The 18,927-nt window shown below is 54.9% G+C and overlaps 1 protein-coding gene across 1 annotated transcript in view; it reads right to left on the reverse strand.

Annotated features, from left to right (window-relative positions):
- Positions 1–8,710: 8,710 nt before the first annotated feature.
- The window catches only part of LOC133351244 (nascent polypeptide-associated complex subunit alpha, muscle-specific form-like), a 123,884-nt gene continuing 113,667 nt past the window's right edge, over positions 8,711–18,927 (reverse strand). The window contains exons 9-13 of the mRNA XM_061566327.1: positions 15,981–17,688; positions 15,125–15,263; positions 12,724–12,819; positions 12,164–12,291; positions 8,711–10,807 (exon numbers count right to left, since the gene is read on the reverse strand). Of these exons, the coding sequence (XP_061422311.1) occupies positions 10,801–10,807; positions 12,164–12,291; positions 12,724–12,819; positions 15,125–15,263; positions 15,981–17,688 (2,078 nt within the window). The 3' untranslated portion in view covers positions 8,711–10,800. The remainder of the gene's footprint in view (positions 10,808–12,163; positions 12,292–12,723; positions 12,820–15,124; positions 15,264–15,980; positions 17,689–18,927) is intronic.

Raw genomic sequence — 18,927 nt, forward strand, 5'->3', positions numbered from 1 at the left:
TCGCGTCCACTCTCCCTCTTCGTAGCCCGGCACCTCGGCGCAGTTGCACCGCCTGCGCCGACTCGCTTAGCGACTCCGTGCACACTCTGCGAGATTTGAAAACCGCGACCCGATTACGATCGTGAGCCGAGCGCTCCGACCGCCGTGGTGCGGCCGCGTGGTCGTCCAGGACCGAGGCCGTACGACAACAGCGGACGCGATGTTCAGATCCAATAACAAAAAACAATACGAAGATGGAGACATCGTGGCGGTGACGATGCACTACTCGGCGCTGCTCACGACGCGGTCATCTGCTGGCTTGGCCACCTTGAGTGCGAGATTGCGAGTGCGAGGTTGTGAGTGCGAGGTTGCGAGTGTGAGATTGCGAGTGCGAGGTTGTGAGTGCGAGGTTGCGAGTGTGAGATTGTGTGAGATTGTGAGTGTGAGAGTGTGAGTGTGAGATTGTGAGTGTGAGATTGTGAGTGTGAGATTGTGAGTGTGAGATTGTGAGCGTGAGATTGTGAGTGTGAGATTGCGAGTGTGAGATTGTGAGTGTGAGATTGTGAGTGTGAGATTGTGAGTGTGAGATTGTGAGATTGTGAATGTGAGATTGTGAGTGTGAGATTGTGAGTGTGAGATTGTGAATGTGAGATTGTGAGTGTGAGATTGTGAGTGTGAGATTGTGAGTGTGAGATTGTGAGTGTGAGATTGTGAGTGTGAGATTGCGAGTGTGAGATTGCGAGTGTGAGATTGTGAGTGTGAGATTGTGAGTGTGAGATTGTGAGTGTGAGATTGTGAGCGTGAGATTGTGAGCGTGAGATTGTGAGTGTGAGATTGTGAGTGTGAGATTGTGAGTGTGAGATTGTGAGTGTGAGATTGTGAGTGTGAGATTGTGAGATTGTGAATGTGAGATTGTGAGTGTGAGATTGTGAGTGTGAGATTGTGAGTGTGAGATTGTGAGATTGTGAATGTGAGATTGTGAGTGTGAGATTGTGAGTGTGAGATTGTGAGTGTGAGATTGTGAGTGTGAGATTGTGAGTGTGAGATTGTGAGTGTGAGATTGTGAGTGTGAGATTGTGAGTGTGAGATTGTGAGTGTGAGATTGTGAGTGTGAGATTGTGAGTGTGAGATTGTGAGTGTGAGATTGTGAGTGTGAGATTGTGAGCGTGAGATTGTGAGCGTGAGATTGTGAGTGTGAGATTGTGAGTGTGAGATTGTGAGTGTGAGATTGTGAGTGTGAGATTGTGAGTGTGAGATTGTGAGCGTGAGATTGTGAGTGTGAGATTGTGAGTGTGAGATTGTGAGTGTGAGAGTGTGAGTGTGAGATTGTGAGTGTGAGATTGTGAGTGTGAGATTGTGAGCGTGAGATTGTGAGTGTGAGATTGTGAGTGTGAGATTGTGAGTGTGAGATTGTGAGCGTGAGATTGTGAGTGTGAGATTGTGAGCGTGAGATTGTGAGATTGTGAGTGTGAGATTGTGAGTGTGAGATTGTGAGTGTGAGATTGTGAGTGTGAGATTGTGAGTGTGAGTGTGAGATTGTGTGTGTGAGATTGTGCGTGTGAGATTGTGAGTGTGAGATTGTGAGATTGTGAGTGTGAGATTGTGAGTGTGAGATTGTGAGTGTGAGATTGTGTGTGTGAGATTGTGAGTGTGAGATTGTGAGTGTGAGATTGTGAGTGTGAGATTGTGAGTGTGAGATTGTGAGTGTGAGATTGTGAGTGTGAGATTGTGAGTGTGAGATTGTGAGATTGTGAGTGTGAGATTGTGAGATTGTGAGTGTGAGATTGTGAGTGTGAGATTGTGAGTGTGAGTGTGAGGTTGTGAGTGTGAGATTGTGTGTGTGAGATTGTGAGTGTGAGATTGTGAGATTGTGAGTGTGAGATTGTGAGTGTGAGATTGTGAGTGTGAGATTGTGAGTGTGAGATTGTGAGATTGTGAGTGTGAGATTGTGAGTGTGAGATTGTGAGATTGTGAGTGTGAGATTGTAAGTGTGAGACTGTGAGTGTGAGATTGTGAGTGTGAGATTGTGAGTGTGAGATTGTGAGTGTGAGATTGTGAGTGTGAGATTGTGAGTGTGAGGTTGTGAGTGTGAGATTGTGAGTGTGAGATTGTGAGTGTGAGATTGTGAGTGTGAGAATGTGAGTGTGAGATTGTGAGTGTGAGATTGTGAGTGTGAGATTGTGAGTGTGAGATTGTGAGTGTGAGATTGTGAGTGTGAGATTGTGAGTGTGAGATTGTGAGTGTGAGATTGTGAGTGTGAGATTGTGAGTGTGAGATTGTGCGTGTGAGATTGTGAGTGTGAGATTGTGAGCGTGAGGTTGTGAGTGTGAGATTGTGAGTGTGAGATTGTGAGTGTGAGATTGTGAGTGTGAGATTGTGAGTGTGAGATTGTGAGTGTGAGATTGTGAGTGTGAGATTGTGAGTGTGAGATTGTGAGCGTGAGATTGTGAGTGTGAGATTGCGAGTGTGAGATTGTGAGTGTGAGATTGTGAGTGTGAGATTGTGAGTGTGAGATTGTGAGTGTGAGATTGTGAGTGTGAGATTGTGCGTGTGAGATTGTGAGTGTGAGATTGTGAGCGTGAGGTTGTGAGCGTGAGATTGTGAGTGTGAGATTGTGAGTGTGAGATTGTGAGTGTGAGATTGTGAGTGTGAGATTGTGAGTGTGAGTGTGAGATTGTGAGTGTGAGATTGTGAGTGTGAGATTGTGAGCGTGAGATTGTGAGATTGTGAGTGTGAGATTGTGAGTGTGAGATTGTGAGTGTGAGTGTGAGATTGTGAGTGTGAGATTGTGAGTGTGAGATTGTGAGTGTGAGATTGTGAGTGTGAGATTGTGAGTGTGAGATTGTGAGTGTGAGAAGCCGCCGAGGGCGACTTTGTGATGGAAGCTCGCGAGGCTATCGCCGCGCCTCGCGGGTTTCTTGAGCTGCGAATTTTAAATAAAGAAAATGTGTTTGGTCTGCTGCTAGCGCGCAATCTTGCGGCTTTAGCATCAAGGGGTTCCCGTGAGCCACCACTCCTCCCCCAGCAACTTGGAGAGAGGAGAGAGAGAGAGACAGAGGCGGGCGGGGGGCCGAGGGGAGTGGAATAAAAAAAAGATTCAACCAAACACGGCTCAAGAGAATAGAGATGGACGTGAGACGCGGAATGCGGCGGAGCGTGAAGTGGGTGAGCGTGGCGTGGGTGAGCGTGGGGTGAGCGTGACGTGAAGTGGGTGAGTGTGAAGTGGGTGAGCGTGACGTGGGTGAGGGTGGGGTGGGTGAGTGTGGGGTGGGTGAGGGTGGGGTGGGTGAGTGTGGTGTGGGTGAGGGTGGGGTGGGTGAGCGTGGGGTGGGTGAGCGTGACGTGGGTGAGCGTGGGGTGGGTGAGCGTGACGTGGGTGAGCGTGGGGTGGGTGAGCGTGACGTGGGTGAACGTGGGTTGGGTGAGCGTGGGGTGGGTGAGCGTGACGTGGGTGAGCGTGGGGTGGGTGAGCGTGACGTGGGTGAACGTGGGTTGGGTGAGCGTGGGGTGGGTGAGCGTGACGTGGGTGAGCGTGGGGTGGGTGAGCGTGACGTGGGTGAACGTGGGGTGGGTGAGCGTGACGTGGGTGAGGGTGGTGTGGGTGAGGGTGGGGTGGGTGAGGGTGGGGTGGGTGAGTGTGGTGTGGGTGAGTGTGGTGTGGGTGAGTGTGGTGTGGGTGAGCGTGGGGTGGGTGAGCGTGACGTGGGGTGAGCGTGGGGTGGGTGAGCGTGGGGTGGGTGAGCGTGGCGTGGGTGAGCGTGGGGTGGGTGAGTGTGGTGTGGGTGAGCTTGACGTGGGTGAGCGTGGGGTGGGTTAGCGTGGGGTGGGTGAGCGTGGGGTGGGTGAGTGTGGTGTGGGTGAGTGTGGTGTGGGTGAGTGTGGTGTGGGTGAGCGTGGTGTGGGTGAGTGTGGGGTGGGTGAGCGTGGTGTGGGTGAGTGTGGTGTGGGTGAGCGTGGTGTGGGTGAGTGTGGGGTGGGTGAGCGTGGGGTGGGTGAGCGTGGTGTGGGTGAGCGTGGGGTGGGTGAGCGTGGTGTGGGTGAGCGTGGTGTAGGTGAGCGTGGTGTGGGTGAGTGTGGCGCTGTGGGTGAGCGTGGGGTGGGTGAGCGTGGGTTGGGTGAGCGTGGGGTGGGTGAGCGTGACGTGGGGTGAGCGTGGGGTGGGTGAGCGTGGGTTGGGTGAGCGTGACGTGGGTGAGCGTGGGGTGGGTGAGCGTGACGTGGGTGAGCGTGGGGTGGGTGAGCGTGACGTGGGTGAGCGTGACGTGGGTGAACGTGGGTTGGGTGAGCGTGGGGTGGGTGAGCGTGACGTGGGTGAGCGTGGGGTGGGTGAGCGTGACGTGGGTGAACGTGGGTTGGGTGAGCGTGGGGTGGGTGAGCGTGACGTGGGTGAGCGTGACGTGGGTGAGCGTGACGTGGGTGAACGTGGGTTGGGTGAGCGTGGGGTGGGTGAGCGTGACGTGGGTGAGCGTGGGGTGGGTGAGCGTGACGTGGGTGAACGTGGGTTGGGTGAGCGTGGGGTGGGTGAGCGTGACGTGGGTGAGCGTGGGGTGGGTGAGCGTGACGTGGGTGAACGTGGGTTGGGTGAGCGTGGGGTGGGTGAGCGTGACGTGGGTGAGCGTGGGGTGGGTGAGCGTGACGTGGGTGAACGTGGGTTGGGTGAGCGTGGGGTGGGTGAGCGTGACGTGGGTGAGCGTGGGGTGGGTGAGCGTGACGTGGGTGAACGTGGGTTGGGTGAGCGTGGGCTGGGTGAGCGTGACGTGGGTGAACGTGGGTTGGGTGAGCGTGGGCTGGGTGAGCGTGACGTGGGTGAGCGTGGGGTGGGTGAGCGTGGGGTGGGTGAGCGTGATGTGGGTGAGCGTGGGGTGGGTGAGCGTGGGGTGGGTGAGCGTGACGTGGGTGAACGTGGGTTGGGTGAGCGTGGGCTGGGTGAGCGTGACGTGGGTGAGCGTGGGGTGGGTGAGCGTGGGGTGGGTGAGCGTGACGTGGGTGAGCGTGGGGTGGGTGAGCGTGGGGTGGGTGAGCGTGACGTGGGTGAGCGTGGGGTGGGTGAGCGTGTGGTGGGTGAGCGTGACGTGGGGTGAGCGTGGGGTGGGTGAGCGTGGGGTGAGTGTGAAGTGGGTGAGCGTGGGGTGGGTGAGCGTGACGTGGGTGAGCGTGGGGTGGGTGAGCGTGGGGTGAGTGTGAAGTGGGTGAGTGTGAAGTGGGTGAGCGCTTCATCTGCGAGGCGTCTCTGGGGCAGAGAGAAACGCAGGCCGAGCGCGCTGCCCCTCCCCGTCATATCGACCCACAGAAATGCCCCAAATCCACGGCACGAAGAGACATCCGCGGCGAGAAGCACCACCGACGGAGCTGCTGGCTGGGGGGGGGGGGGGGGTCAGCCCCCCCCAGCCTTTCTCTCCTGAACCACCGCTGAGACGAGGCTCAAAAGAAAGCTGCCTCTGGTGTGGACCAATCCGTTTCAAGGACAATGCATATATTATCAGAGTGTTTTTTGTTTGCATTCTGAACACAAGTATTGTGGTTAATGCCAACATGATTCCTTGTGAAAGGTTTCAGTTTTGTTGCCAGAAAAAAGGGGAAACCCTATTCTTATATTTTGGTACTGGCAAAGCAAGTAAAATGATGCAATTGTGTGTTATTTTACCATTTCTACCCCGTCCGAGCAGAATATCCAGAAATGGTAGAGTTATGTCAGCTTCCACTTCCATGGTGAACAGGATGGATGTTGAGATGATTTAGAAATGCGTTCAGTGTATCTTTGCCGTGTGGCCAGACCACCAATGTGTTATTCACATATCTAAACCAATCAGATGGTTTTAGTGTGGAGAGAAAAACCGGAGGACCCAGAGAAAAATCCACGCGACCACGGGGGGAGAGAGACACGAAAACTCCGAATATACAGCAGCAGCAGCAGGCGTCAGGGTCGGGATCGACCTCCTGCATACCAAACGAGGTAGTTACATCTCATAGCTTCCACGATGATGATGAAGTGAGAAAGAGAGAGACCCAAACTCAAAATATACAGCAGCAGGGTGCCACTCGAGGTCGTCTCCCGCTCACGGCCAACACCGGTGACGATTACCTGGACCGGTCCTGGACCTCCCCTAGGTCGACTGATGCAGTGTGTACATATTTACACCAGGAAAACAAAGGCGGCCGGGCGTGCTGCTGGCCACCCTCCCCCTCGTGTGCCGTGCCGGCCTTCATAGGTGCTACTCGCTAACAGCACTTTCCCCAACAGTCTGTTCAGGCTATACGGGAGATCTTTGTCTTGTTTGTTCTAAATGCATTGCATTACAATCCCAGTGCCGTTTTCTTACTCGGGCAATGACTGCGAATTACAAACTCAAACCATATTTCACTCGCATCGAGTAAACATAGGAAAGGCAAATGAATGCATTAAAATCCATAAATAAAGTATTTTTTGGGAGTTAGATCGCGTAAATATAATTGCGTTGTTAAACCTGCCACCACCCGACACAGCCAATTAGTGAGGTTCGTCACGTAGACAACGAGCGCAGAGGAGCAGTGTGAGCAACCATGAGGGGGCGAACAGAGGGAGGTGCGAGCGAGTTGACAGTCAAGGATGACGTCATGTCACGGGTGCTGTATGACGTACCCTTCGGGAACAAAGGCGGGTCCGAGCCAGGGGGAGGAGCTGCCAAAGGGGGTACTGAAGGGGGCTACCCCGGGACGAAGGCGTGGTCGTTGTGGGGAGCCAGGGCTAGGATTGGCTGCAAGGGGTCTCTCCCGCCTCGTCACCGGGCGGTGTTGGATGAACCCCCGCTCCGGGTAGACGAGCGGGAGAGCTCAGGGAATAGTCGAGAGCAAGGTCCCGAGTACGGAGTCAGGATCGGCTGAGAGAGGGTTCCCGAGTGAGAGGATAGCCGAAGGCAGGACCAGCTCCTGGGGAGAGTCTGGGGTCAAGGACCAGATCGAGAGCACCGACCTCTGGTGTGAGTTTGAGAGTTGAGTGCAGCAGTGTTCAATAAACGGCAACAGCCCTTCGAGCGTTCCTCGTCCGCGCGTGGTTCTACTGCACAACACGAGCACAGCACCACCGCTGTGATGGAGAGTAAACCCACAACATTTACAATTCGAGTGTCGTGATGTTTCGCCAGTAATTACAACCGGCATCATCAGGCGGACAGCCAGAATTGTGGTAGAAATCCTCCCCCTGTCTCGGTCTTAAATAGAGGGGGGTGGGGGATAAATGTGACGTCGTCACCCGTGAGCCAATCAGGTGCGAAGGCCAGACGACGGGGGGGGGGGGGGGGGGGGGTTAATGAATGCACACGAATTACAACGGATATCCACTACCGGGTGGGTTATTCATCTTCATTCGCCTGCCCGCCTTCGACGTCAGGTGGGAATTCCTCGCGGCCCCCATTGCGAGCCGACCGTCGCTCTTCGGTGGTTGCCGTTGGCTCTCCGCGACGCCTTGGGTCGATCAAAGGGGGAGCGCGTTAAGGGCGTTGCTTTAGTTCTGGTTCGATGGCAAACTTTCGCTCGCGATACCAACGTTCACTCGCGACCGAAGGCTCACGCGTCTGCCCCCACTTCCAGACATCGAAACGATCCCTGACAGGTTGAAACCTTGCTCTGTTCTGTCGGGGCAAAGGTTAAACAAACGTGCATGGTTTTAGCGAATGCTGAATGCTGACACGGCGTTTAACTGCCCCCCCCCCCTGATTGTAGCACGCGTCCTGTGTTCTTGGCTTCATTGTAACAACCTTGCAGGTTTGCCTTCAAGAAATGTTGATGCGCGGACACACCGCACGTCCTCAACTAAACCCAGGGACATGCGGTCCCCACCAGACGCCTTTCACCAATATCTATGGGACTTTTTTTGGCCGTATCAAAGTGTGAAAATTATTGTTCACCACTGGCTCAGGGACCACCAACAGGGATGAGGACTGCCCCAAAGCAAATCCTATAAACAGACATCAAACGAGCACAGGACACGCTGGGTCACCAGATGGCAGAAGGCTAACAGGCGACTTGCGGGGCCTGCTGGAGCAAATGAGTTGGTTTTGGATCCGAGCTTCGGCTACCGCTGGCGAAATCGGCTTGAATCGAGCGAATTGATGGTCCCCAGCCTCAATGAATGCACGCACTGCGTGCAGCACTGTGTGCAGCACTGCGTGCAGCACTGCGTGCAGCACTGCGTGCAGCACTGCGTGCAGCACTGCGTGCAGCACTGCGTGCAGCACTGCGTGCAGCACTGCGTGCAGCACTGTGTGCAGCACTGCGTGCAGCACCGCCCTATACGGGGTCGACTGAAAGGACTGCGCGTCGTCTCGCGCGGACAACAGAGACCCGTACACGCTACCTCTCTCAGCAGTGGTTCTACAATGTCACCTTCCGTGGGCTATTTCTTCTACCCGTTGGGGTCACAATGCTCCTTCAAGAGCTGCGGACAAACACTTCTTCGTCTCGTGGCGCGACACTCGTGCGGATAATACATTTGTATTATTTGTATTATTTGTATTATTTGTATTATTTGTATTATTTGTATTATTTGTATCATCTATTGTGCACGCCTCTCGGGTTTTTGTTGTATTGTTTGTTGACGTAACTTGCCCATACCGTGCCTCTATTGGACATCTGTGAAAAAGCTTCATAGCTCATCGGATTCCCCCTGCAGTCGACACAAAGATTCTGCTTCTGATCAATTGGAATTGGGTAAAGCACGATGCTACCAAGAACATATGATGCACCAGAAACAGTGAAAATAACATCATTCATTTTATTACCGGTCTTACCAGGTCACCAGCCAGACTTGGGGTGGAAAAAAAATGACAAAAATAAAATGTTACATCCATTACAGTTCGGTAAACGACATAAATAAGACTTTAGCTATAAAAAAAATATAAGAACAGAAATTAAAATAACATGTTTCTTTACACACACATTTAACCTTCAGCAATGTGCAACACATTTTAAATATATATATAATCTGATCTCTAAAGCAGCAATATTGTAATGAAAACTATATCATATATTAAACCTTTCAGCACAGTCACGGATACAAAGTGGCGAAGTGTGGTTCAGAACAAAGCACAGAACAAAACACATAACACATGTATATACATAACGTATATCATATGTTACGCGATATACATCATACGACAGCGTACATGGATACGGGACGTATGTTTGTATATGGCATACTACATAGGTATACGTCATGTATATATCACACAACATATCCCGAAGTGATGTCTGACAGTCTTAGCCGCCAAGCAGCGTGCAAAAGCAGGCTTCCTCACGGAGATTAAACCAGAGTAGAACAACTCGAGATGGTGCTCACCGTCACAGGCTTGCATGTATAAATGTACACGTTCTAATGACTATCTCACGCACAATCTGTGTTGCACATCAAAATATGGGACGACGATTATGCCCGTGAACAAGGTGTTTCATTCCGTCTTGTAGCGGCACATGTTTATTTATTTATTTACGTGTCTTCATGTCTGTTTCTCTTCGAATTTTATGTTTATATCTTTCGGTATTTTTGTTGTTGTTGTTGTGTTTTTATTTAAACGTTTTAATGTTACGGCGAAGTAGACCCCGGGGTGTTATATAACGCGGGCGCCGTTTTAAGCGTTCCTCACAATCGGAACTAAGACGGCAACGGAGCGAGGGTATCCGCCTCCCGACGTTCAGAGCCGCGTGCTCGCACCGCGCTCGTTCCCGTGCTCCCGACGAGTTGCCCTCGTCGGGAGCACGGGAAGCCCGTTCGCGACGAGAATTTAAACGCTGCGGAGGATTTCGCTTCTGGACGCGCGCTCGCGACCGAGCGCGCCGGCAAATAGCCGCAACGGGGCACAGGTGCGGGCACCTGCTCGGTGGCGTCTGTGGCCGTCCAGCCCAAACCCAATTGGCGGTGTGAGACGTGGGCAGGGCTTGACTGCAGCAACAATAATCGCCGGTGTGTGACTCGCATCCTCGGGAGTTAACTCGACAAAAGCTCTCTTTAAAGTCGTATCGCACAAAGATAATCGGTTAGGTCTCACCGGTGGGGGGTGGGAGTCTGTTCAACACAAATCAGATTAAGAGCCAAAACCACGGACGCCCTCGTGCGAACGCATCGCTCAGCATTCCCATCCGATTTGTAACAGCAGCTCGCAGGCCTACGTTCGACGGGGCCAGCGGGAACCCGGAGGTAGAGTCTTGCAGAGGACAGGAGCAGGAAGGTGGAATCTCTTCGCCGTCCCTCAGGCCACCGGGCGAGGCAACCCTCGCCGACTTGCCTATAGCGACCAGAGGCCCAGTGCTGCGGCCCCTTCCTGCGGCCCAGTCCTTTCTCCTCCGTTTGTTCCACGAGTCTTGATTGATTGTGCAAGGGGCAGCAATGACACTGCTGTTGTGCCTCCCATCGCGATAGCCGTTCGTGCGGAAAATGGCCCTTTCTCTGCCAACTGATTTCATTCTTGCCTTCATATGCGTTCCATTTTTATTCTTTAAGTCTGCGGTGTGGGATTTTAATAATATTTTTATACAGCTTGGAATTTTTTTTTTCAGTTTTTTTTCTTTCAAAATGTACTTTTGAGGAGGTTGTGAGGTTTCGGGGTGAGGGGGGCGAGTGGAATGTCCGCGTCGTTTTTCGGCGTTAACGGTTAAGCGTGCATTCGCTTCGCTCGCACTTGGCACGCGACCGCTCGCGTGCATTTCGAGCCGAGCCCTGGGTCCGTTACACAGCTGCCAACGTCTGCCCCAACGAGCAGACGTCTCTCGTAAAAAAACGAATAACTAAAAAAAATGATAATAAATTAAAATCACATTCTTGTGTTCCAACGATCCAGCCACGTGCAGTCTTCACCGTCTGTGACACACACGCACACACACAAAGCCATGGTGAGTCGAGGTGTTTACACAACAGCAGTCACGCAGTCGACGCAAGAGGCACTTTATAGACAACAAAATACGCGATTGTGAATCACTACAAACTATTTTGTATTTTACCAGCTAAGACCCACTGAGCTACTGTAGCTCTTTTGCAGGAGCGACCTGGCCACAGATGATAGATCAATTAAGTGGCTTATCACAATAAATCACGTGGAGATTTATTGTAGCCAAACACTCTAAACGCATGATTCTAAATGTGGAGGGAAAAACCAGGGGACCCGGACAAAAATCCACACGACCACGGGAGAACACACAAACTCCAAATATACAGCAGGCGTCAGGGTCGGGATGGAACCCAAGACCTCCTGTATACCAGGCGAGGTAGTTAATATCTCGCCACCATGTATTTTTGTATACATATTTAACTTATTTTGCACCGTACGTAGCCAACTGTACTAAACATAAAAAGCAGTTCTAAAGAAATGAGTTTTCAATCTGGAAGATCGATTCTCCCATCATGCCTTCGCGTGATATTTTCTGGAGCTTTCTCGTCGATTAACAGACAGTGTAAAAAATGGGTTTTAAGGGGCCTACCCCTGCTTTAGTGAGCATTGGTTGGGTGGCATCCCGAGCCATGCGCGTATTCAGCCGCAGAACAACCACCGTGTGCGTCTCGCAAAGTCGTAATTGGCGACGACGTCGTTATGCAGGAAGAACAACATCCCATAGTCGGGGAGTTCCGTTTTCGATATCCAGTCGAGGACGTTGGGATGTGCGGAGCAAAATTTCAGAGATGTTGAACTCAATATCAGTGCCCGTTGCCGAGGTGTTGCCCGGTAACTAGTCCAGGATTGACACCTCGTGATCGTCCATCATAATGCGAGCCTCTATATTCTAGGCCATGTGACAGAATCCCTCCAGCCCCAGTCACTGCTCACAAGTCAAAATGTCTCCACTCTCTTTGGAGCAGCGGTGGACCTGAGCCAGTTTTTTTAGTTGTTCTTGTGTTTAGTTTTTTGTCCTCCCCCCCGCACCTCCGGTTTACACGGTTGGCTACGAACGGTGCAAAAAGAAGTTCAACATACATAGAGACGCATGCGTATGCGGAAAATTCCACATTCCTGCGGCGGTGGCCAATCTTTTTGTCTCTCCACGGGACAAACCACGGAACGGATCAGACATCTCAGGATGCACAATCTAGGGACGTTATCTCCGAGAGCCCGGTGTGTGTTATGCTGCGACTCGCTCACAAGACGATCTCCCTACTGGCGAGCACGGGGCCGAGTGTGTGCACAGTGGTGGCTGCCGGTGCCGGTGCTCGGGGTGCTCTCACCTGTGGCGCAGTGTGCGGCACGACTCGAGGAGGAAGGAGCTCGCCTGCTCGAGGTTCGAGTCGAAGCGCTCGAGCAGCCGCTGGCATTCTGCACGGCTCGCCAGCCCCAGGCTCAACAGCTGCTCTATCTGGCGCACACAGCGGGCAGCGGGGGGCCGTGGCGATGGCAGATTAGACAAGAACAACAACAACAACGACGACGATGACGACATTACGAGCACAAAATTAAGAGACTATTTTTACATCACATTAGGCCCACTGAGTTACGTAGCTTGATTCCTTGCAAAAAGGTATCTATTTGGCGTCAACACCTCCTGTTTTAGTTCCAGAAGGGTTAACTTATATTGTTACTTTTTCAAACTTTGACACTGGGAAAAAAAAAGGTCCCATAACCGAATGTAGAGCTCGTGGCGTCAGACGCTTCCCAGCTGTGTCCTTTATGAAAAATGTTTTTCTTGTATTTTCAACAACAAGAAGAAGAAAAACAACCCAGAGCCACCCGTGTGTCGTAATCGCCCGTGGGGGGGGGGGGGGGGTGGGGAACGTGGAAGGCCTCTCACCTTGAGGTAGTGAATGGCCTGCGGGACGTCCCAGGCGTGGCCGTGCAAGGCGGCGTGGCATTCCTCCGTCGTCACCCCGTGCACGCACTCCAGCACCTTCAGCGGACACGGTGGGGGGGGGGGGGGGCGGATTAACTCAAGCCATGCTCCGCTGGCGTGGCTCTGGTGAGCGATTGTCAACTCCCGAATGAAGGAACCAGCAAAGCGATGCCACCTTGGGCGGCACCGACAAGTGAAACATCCGGGCCGGGCTCATGGGGCCGAGCCGTGCTTTTCTGGCGCCGATGCGACGTGGCGGGCAGGGCGCGCGTCAAACATCCCCCGTGTAGCCTTAACGGACTGTCGGAGCAAGTGCTGTTAGTGAGCACCTGTGAAGGCTGGCACGGCACACGAGGGGGTGGGTGGCCAGCACCATCGCCCAGTGGTGATGTTTTTACATATAGAAACCAGGCACTCATTTGAAGTCGAGACGACCGAGGGGAGACCCCCGGAGCCGGTTCAGATAATCGTCACTGGTGTTGGCCCTGACCGGGAATCGAACTCGGGTCGCCGGGTTCGTAGCGCAGCGTAGCGTGTGTGTGCAAGCGGTAGCTGCACTACCGCTTGCACACACACGCACGCTCTGTGCAGTGTTCTCATCTGTGCGTGTGCACACCAAGGCACTGCCCTCCTGAGCGTGAGCAAAGCTCATTCACAATAACGAGGTTATCTCTCCAGGGTTGGGGAGAAATATTTTTTCCTTATAATTACGTAACAGATTACGGTTAAACGAAGAGAGAGAAAAATAAAAATTCTCAGACTGTGCGTGTCAGTCACAGAGCTTGGCGTGCCAAGGCCAGAGGAGTTGTTGTTTTTTCTTCCACATTTTACGTCGAGGCAAGATACGAGGGTGTTGTGCAACAGAAGGATGGGTTATTTTGTAAAACCAGTTTTTTTTTGCCTCTTCGTCAAAGGTACATTTGAGGTACACCGTGTATCCTTCAATCGCAGCGAAAAGCGCCGGAGGCACACACCGAGGCTCAACAAAGCAAAGGCCACTTTTGCTCGACGGGTTAATGAGGCCTCCGACCGGAAATGGCAGCAACAGCTGAATCACGGTGGCAACATTCAAAACACAGTTCACAAGGGCCACTTCCCCGCAAACACTCCACAGACACGCCAAAGCGCCGAGCTTGTGGATAATTGTAATTACGTCTTAAAGTGCCATTAAAATGCTTTCGGTTTACAGCAGGATACAATAGCTCCTTGCATTACGTCAACCCCTCGTCTCTCTGCTACTTTCCATTGGCCGCTTTTAGAAGTTCCTCGCACATCGATTCCAACTCGGGACTGAATGCCTCACCCGCACCGCACGCAGCCGCCCTTGATACAGGATGGGACATTCAATCTTCTTTGCCAGACTCGGCTTCTGAACTCCCTTTCTCTCTTCTGGTCTTTCAAGCCCCCATAACGGGCGATGCGCTCCATGGAGGACTCGGCTCACAATCGGTTCGAATCCCGCTCGCTAGTTCACTTAGCCAATGTTCTTACAAAAAATAGATGACTGTGGTTGTCAAAAAAACGTAATAATTTTTGTATTTTATGAGGCAAGGCCAAACCGAGCTCTATAGCTCTTTTTCAGAAGCGACCTGGCCACAAATGACAGCTAAACGAAGTGCCTTATCGCGTGAAAATCTATAGCAGCCAAATTACTCTAAACGCGTGATGTTGATTCTAAATGTGGAGGGAAAAACCGGAGGACCTGGAGAAATATACACGCGACCACGGGGAGAACATGCAAACTCTAAATATACAACAGACGTCAGGGTCGAGATCGACCCCACGACCTACTGCATACCAGGCGAGGTAGTCAAATTCTCGCCACCATGGCACCCACTAAATGCACAGGCTGGCACCCGCCAAGGGAATGTGAAATTTCTACCAATAGTTGGGGGCCATCGATGGAGAGCAGCGTCATCTCCACGCTTGTTTCAGCAGGGAGAAGCTTGCCATCTTATCCCTAACCCTTCTTTGTTGCTAGCATTACCGGCCTTAGTAAAATGTTATTAAAAGTCAAAGCAGCTGTTCAAGAAAGCTGTGGGGTGGTACTCAGCTCATGTGATTATTATTTTAGTGTCCTATGGAAAGACTCTACCCTGCCATGGGAATATGGAATTTTCACCAATGGCTCAGGGCTGTAATCGTGAGAGGAGCACCGCCTCAATGCTCGTTTGAGCTGGAGGTCACTTCTACGTCAGGCGACTATTATTATAACTTTCTCGGGAGAGCGCCCACCATGTCACGATAGATCAATCAGCTGGTTCGCAGGTGCAAGGTGGATTGTCACGTTGCATTGCAGGACTACCCAGCAGTGGATTGATCATGGCTGAAGATGACTGGGAGGGGGCGGCCAGACGCTCACCTGTCTGATCTGCTCCTGCGCGCTCAGGGAGTCGAGTCGGGAAAACTCCTCACAGACGCCCTCCGGGGTCCTTGCGGGCTCAGAGGTCGGGGGTTGTGACCTCTCGTTGGGGTCACTCTCTCGCAGGAAGCGCTCGTACCTGCGAATTGAGGACGTGAAGGCCGCGGTTAACGCGAGCACGTGCCAACGCGCCAACGCGCCAACACGGCAACACGCGCCCGTTTCACTACATAGCAAGCAGCAACGCACTAGTCCTGTTGGATCCCGGAAGCCGAGCTCGCTTCAAGCCTGGATAGCGCGCGGATGGGCCACTGCCAGGGCTACATGGTGGGAAGCAGAGGACGGCGCGGCACAGCACAGGTCCGTTGTTGTGCCGCATTTCTACGCTACGGGACATCTACGCTGCCCACCTTCGCCAACCCGGTGCCGACCAGCGTGGCGAAGCAAGTAAAGTCAGATAAGCAGCCATGACCCGTGCGAAGTGGGGGAGGCCCTCGTCCAGCTGTGGACCAACATGTGCCGTGCTACGAGGGGTAAGCCGAGCGCACAGTAGCTGCGTAAACATTGCTCAACACCGCGTGACACAGCGGTGTGCCGTTAGTTGGCAACGCTGCCGTGCGCAGAAGTGCGCGATGCAAAAGAACATCGATTACTGACAGAAGAATGGAGTCGGGCAGTAACAGGAACCGTCAATTGGCCGAGGCACCCTGAGGATAACCTTCACATGAATACAGTCCCACCGGGGGTCAACACCCACCGCTTAGCTTCTGCGAGATCCGACGCGTCAACGTCGAGGATTCGAGCGAAAGCGGCAGACTCGGCAAGAGCAACTGCGAACGTCCACCTCTCCGCTCACCTGTCCAGGTAGGCCGGCTTCTCGGGCAGGAGGTAGTAGTGGGTGCTGCTCTGCTTCTTGCCGTCCTTGATGATGGGCAGGATGCACGGGCCCCGCGCCGGCTGCCCGGAGCAGCAGCCCTTCTCCTTGCCCAGCGTCGAGAACTTGGGGTCCGAGCCGAAGCTCTGCGTGGGCGGCATCGCCCGCTGCGGCGACGACGACAGAGCCGCCTGCTGCTGCTGACACGGCGGGGGAGGCCCCGGTATGGGCTGCGGCGACGACGAGCAGCCGAAGCCCTTGGGGCTGGGCGTTCGCGACGAGCTCGGCGACAGCGGCTCCCGGGGCGGCACCCGCGGCGGGGCCTCGCCGTCCGGGCCCAGCGAGGGCGAGCGGCGCAGGGGGAGCCTCGGCGGCCGCTCCGTCGACGCCGCCGTCTCGTCCGCCGCCGCTTCGCAGCCGACGGCCCGGAAGCCGGCGCCGCTCTCGCTGGCGCCGCGCGGCGGCACGCGGGGCGGGCGCGAGGGGCTGCCCGCTCCCTCCCGCGGGAGCGGCGAGTCTCGCACGGGCAGCTTGGGGGGTGGCCGCTCCGCCCCGTCGCCGGAGCCCGACGACAGCGACTCGCGCAGCGGCGCCTTGGCGGGGCCCTCGCCGCAGCCGCCGCCGTCCCAGGACGCGCTGCTCTCGGGCGCCGCCGCGACCGGCGGCCGTCGCTGCCGCTCGGCGCCGTCCCCTCCCCACGACAGGGACTCGCGCAGCGGCGCCTTGGCCGCCGCCAGGCAGTCCTTGCCCCACATGTAGTAGGAGACCTCGGCCGACCAGCGGTAGCCGTTGCGCTTGGCGGGGAGCGGGGGGATGGGCGCGCGGGGCGGCACCTCGGGCCTCTCCTCGGCCGCGCCGCCGGGGGACGGCGTCGTCGCCGTCGAGCCGGCGCCGGGCTCGGAGTCGCACGAGGCCGGGGCCGAGGCGCGGGCGGCGCGGCACGGGGGCTCGCGGGCGCGCAGGCTCGCGCGGTGCAGCTCCCGCAGCGCCGCCACGCTCTCGCGCTCGTACGCCCGGTTCGCGGCTCCGCAGACCCCGGCGGCGGCCCTCGGCACGGCCCCGGTGGCGGACGCGTAGAAGTTGGAGAGCAGGTCGAGCGTCGAGTCGCAGCCGCCCTCGAAGAACACCGAGTCCGAGTCCAGCGAACGCTCCGCGGCGTCGTCCGCGTCCCCCCCGACGCCGTTGCCCTCGAAGTCGACGCCGCCGCCGCCGTGTCCGTGGGGCGGCACCGCCGGTAGCCGGGACTCCCGGTCCGCGACCCTCGAAGACGGCGACCACGCCGCGCACGGCGGGATGTCGTAGTGTGACCGCCTTCCCGTCGCTCCGCCGCCTCCGAACGCGATCGCTCCGCCGCCGCCGCCGTCGCCGACGGCCACCGCGGGCCGGGGCGCCGGGCACAGCGGGCGCGGCGCGGTGCGGCAGGGGCTGTGCGGCGCGGAGGACGGGGAGTTGTCGAGCCGTCCCCCCTCGGCGCAGGGCGGCGCCGGCGGGAGGGAGAGGGGGCCGCCGGCGGCGTGCGCGTCCGCGGGCCGCCCCACCATGCCGCCGCCAGCGAGATCGCGCGTCGGGGGCGGCCGGCACGCCTTGCTGCCTGTGCTCTTCAGCTGGCAGTACTTGCGGAAGGGAACCTTCCGGTGGCACACATTTTCCTCCTCGTCCGCGTCGACCGGCGACGATTCATAGGTGGGCTCTAGTGGGAGGGGGAGGGGGGAAGGAGCAGCAGCGGCGGCAGCGCAGGGTCAGTCGACAGTTGAGGGACTTCAATGATGAAGGTCCAACCCACGGCGCATTCCGACCAACGTGAAGAAGCATGGCAATCGTCGAGACAGAGCTAACGTGTCCATCCGTTTACGTGGATGTTTATATCGCGAGTTATATTACTTTACCCACTTGCTCCAATTATATCAACACCTTTAGTCTGTTTTGAACGAACTTTCAGATACATGTATGGGTTGGTTATTGTTAGCCCTTTAAAACCATTATCTATTGACATTGATAAATCTTAGCAATTGGCCAGTGTTGATATCTCCCTGTGGCCATGCCAGAGTGTTTGAAATTCTATATTCCTATAATGGGGCCGAATATCTGCAGAAAACACGCACTCCGAACTTTTCACAGAATAGAACTTCCCCACGTATAGGTAATCGTCCAACGAGGAACGGTGGTCTGAGCCAACGCTTGATCGAAGCGTGAATTAACAGCCATGTGGCAGAAAACCCGTGCCAAAGCACTTGAAGGTGGGCTTCCATAGGCAGAATGCTTCCAAGATGGGCAAAATGCCACCGCTCCCTACGCACAACCACGGACGCACAGATGCTCCCTTTCCACAATACAGATCGCTAATTGTAAGGACAATGTCCAGGCAAAGCCCGCTGCATTAATAAAAGCATGAGAAATCTTCCGCCATCGCTCCCCCTTTCAACTCCACGCACTCAAGTCACACGTGAAAAGCCTCTCTCTCTCTGTTGTTGTTTCATCCCGTTCTAGAAAGACCTCGGCTCCCTACACGGTTCACCGTGCCGTCCGGTTCACTGGATTGGTTCGACGAACGCTCCAGGGTCCCCAGGTGAGTGAGTGAGTGTGCCATGGTAGTGGGTGTGGAGAGAGAGAGAGAGAGAGGGGAAGGTTCAAGGTTTGGAACTAAAAACTTAACCAACAGCAGCTCCCACTCGATGGCAGCATTGCCAAATGTCTCTCGGACATCGGCCGGTCTCGCAATGGTTTGTTTCTTTGCCTCTGTGCCCTTTTATTTATTCCCAAATGTTCCTTTTCTTAATTCGAGGCGACTAAGCGCGATAGACCTGCTATCGGCGTGCAACGTTTGCGAAGTGTTTTTTTTTTACTTTTGGCCGCCAGAACTTTGGAACTTGGACTTTGCTCCGCTTCGGCAATGCGGCGAGCGCCGTCGTAACCGCTGGAAAGTCGCGAC

This window comes from Lethenteron reissneri, chromosome 36 (assembly GCF_015708825.2).
Source record: "Lethenteron reissneri isolate LAM-NWPU_2019-01 chromosome 36, ASM1570882v1, whole genome shotgun sequence".
In the NCBI taxonomy this organism is placed as follows: domain Eukaryota; kingdom Metazoa; phylum Chordata; class Hyperoartia; order Petromyzontiformes; family Petromyzontidae; genus Lethenteron; species Lethenteron reissneri.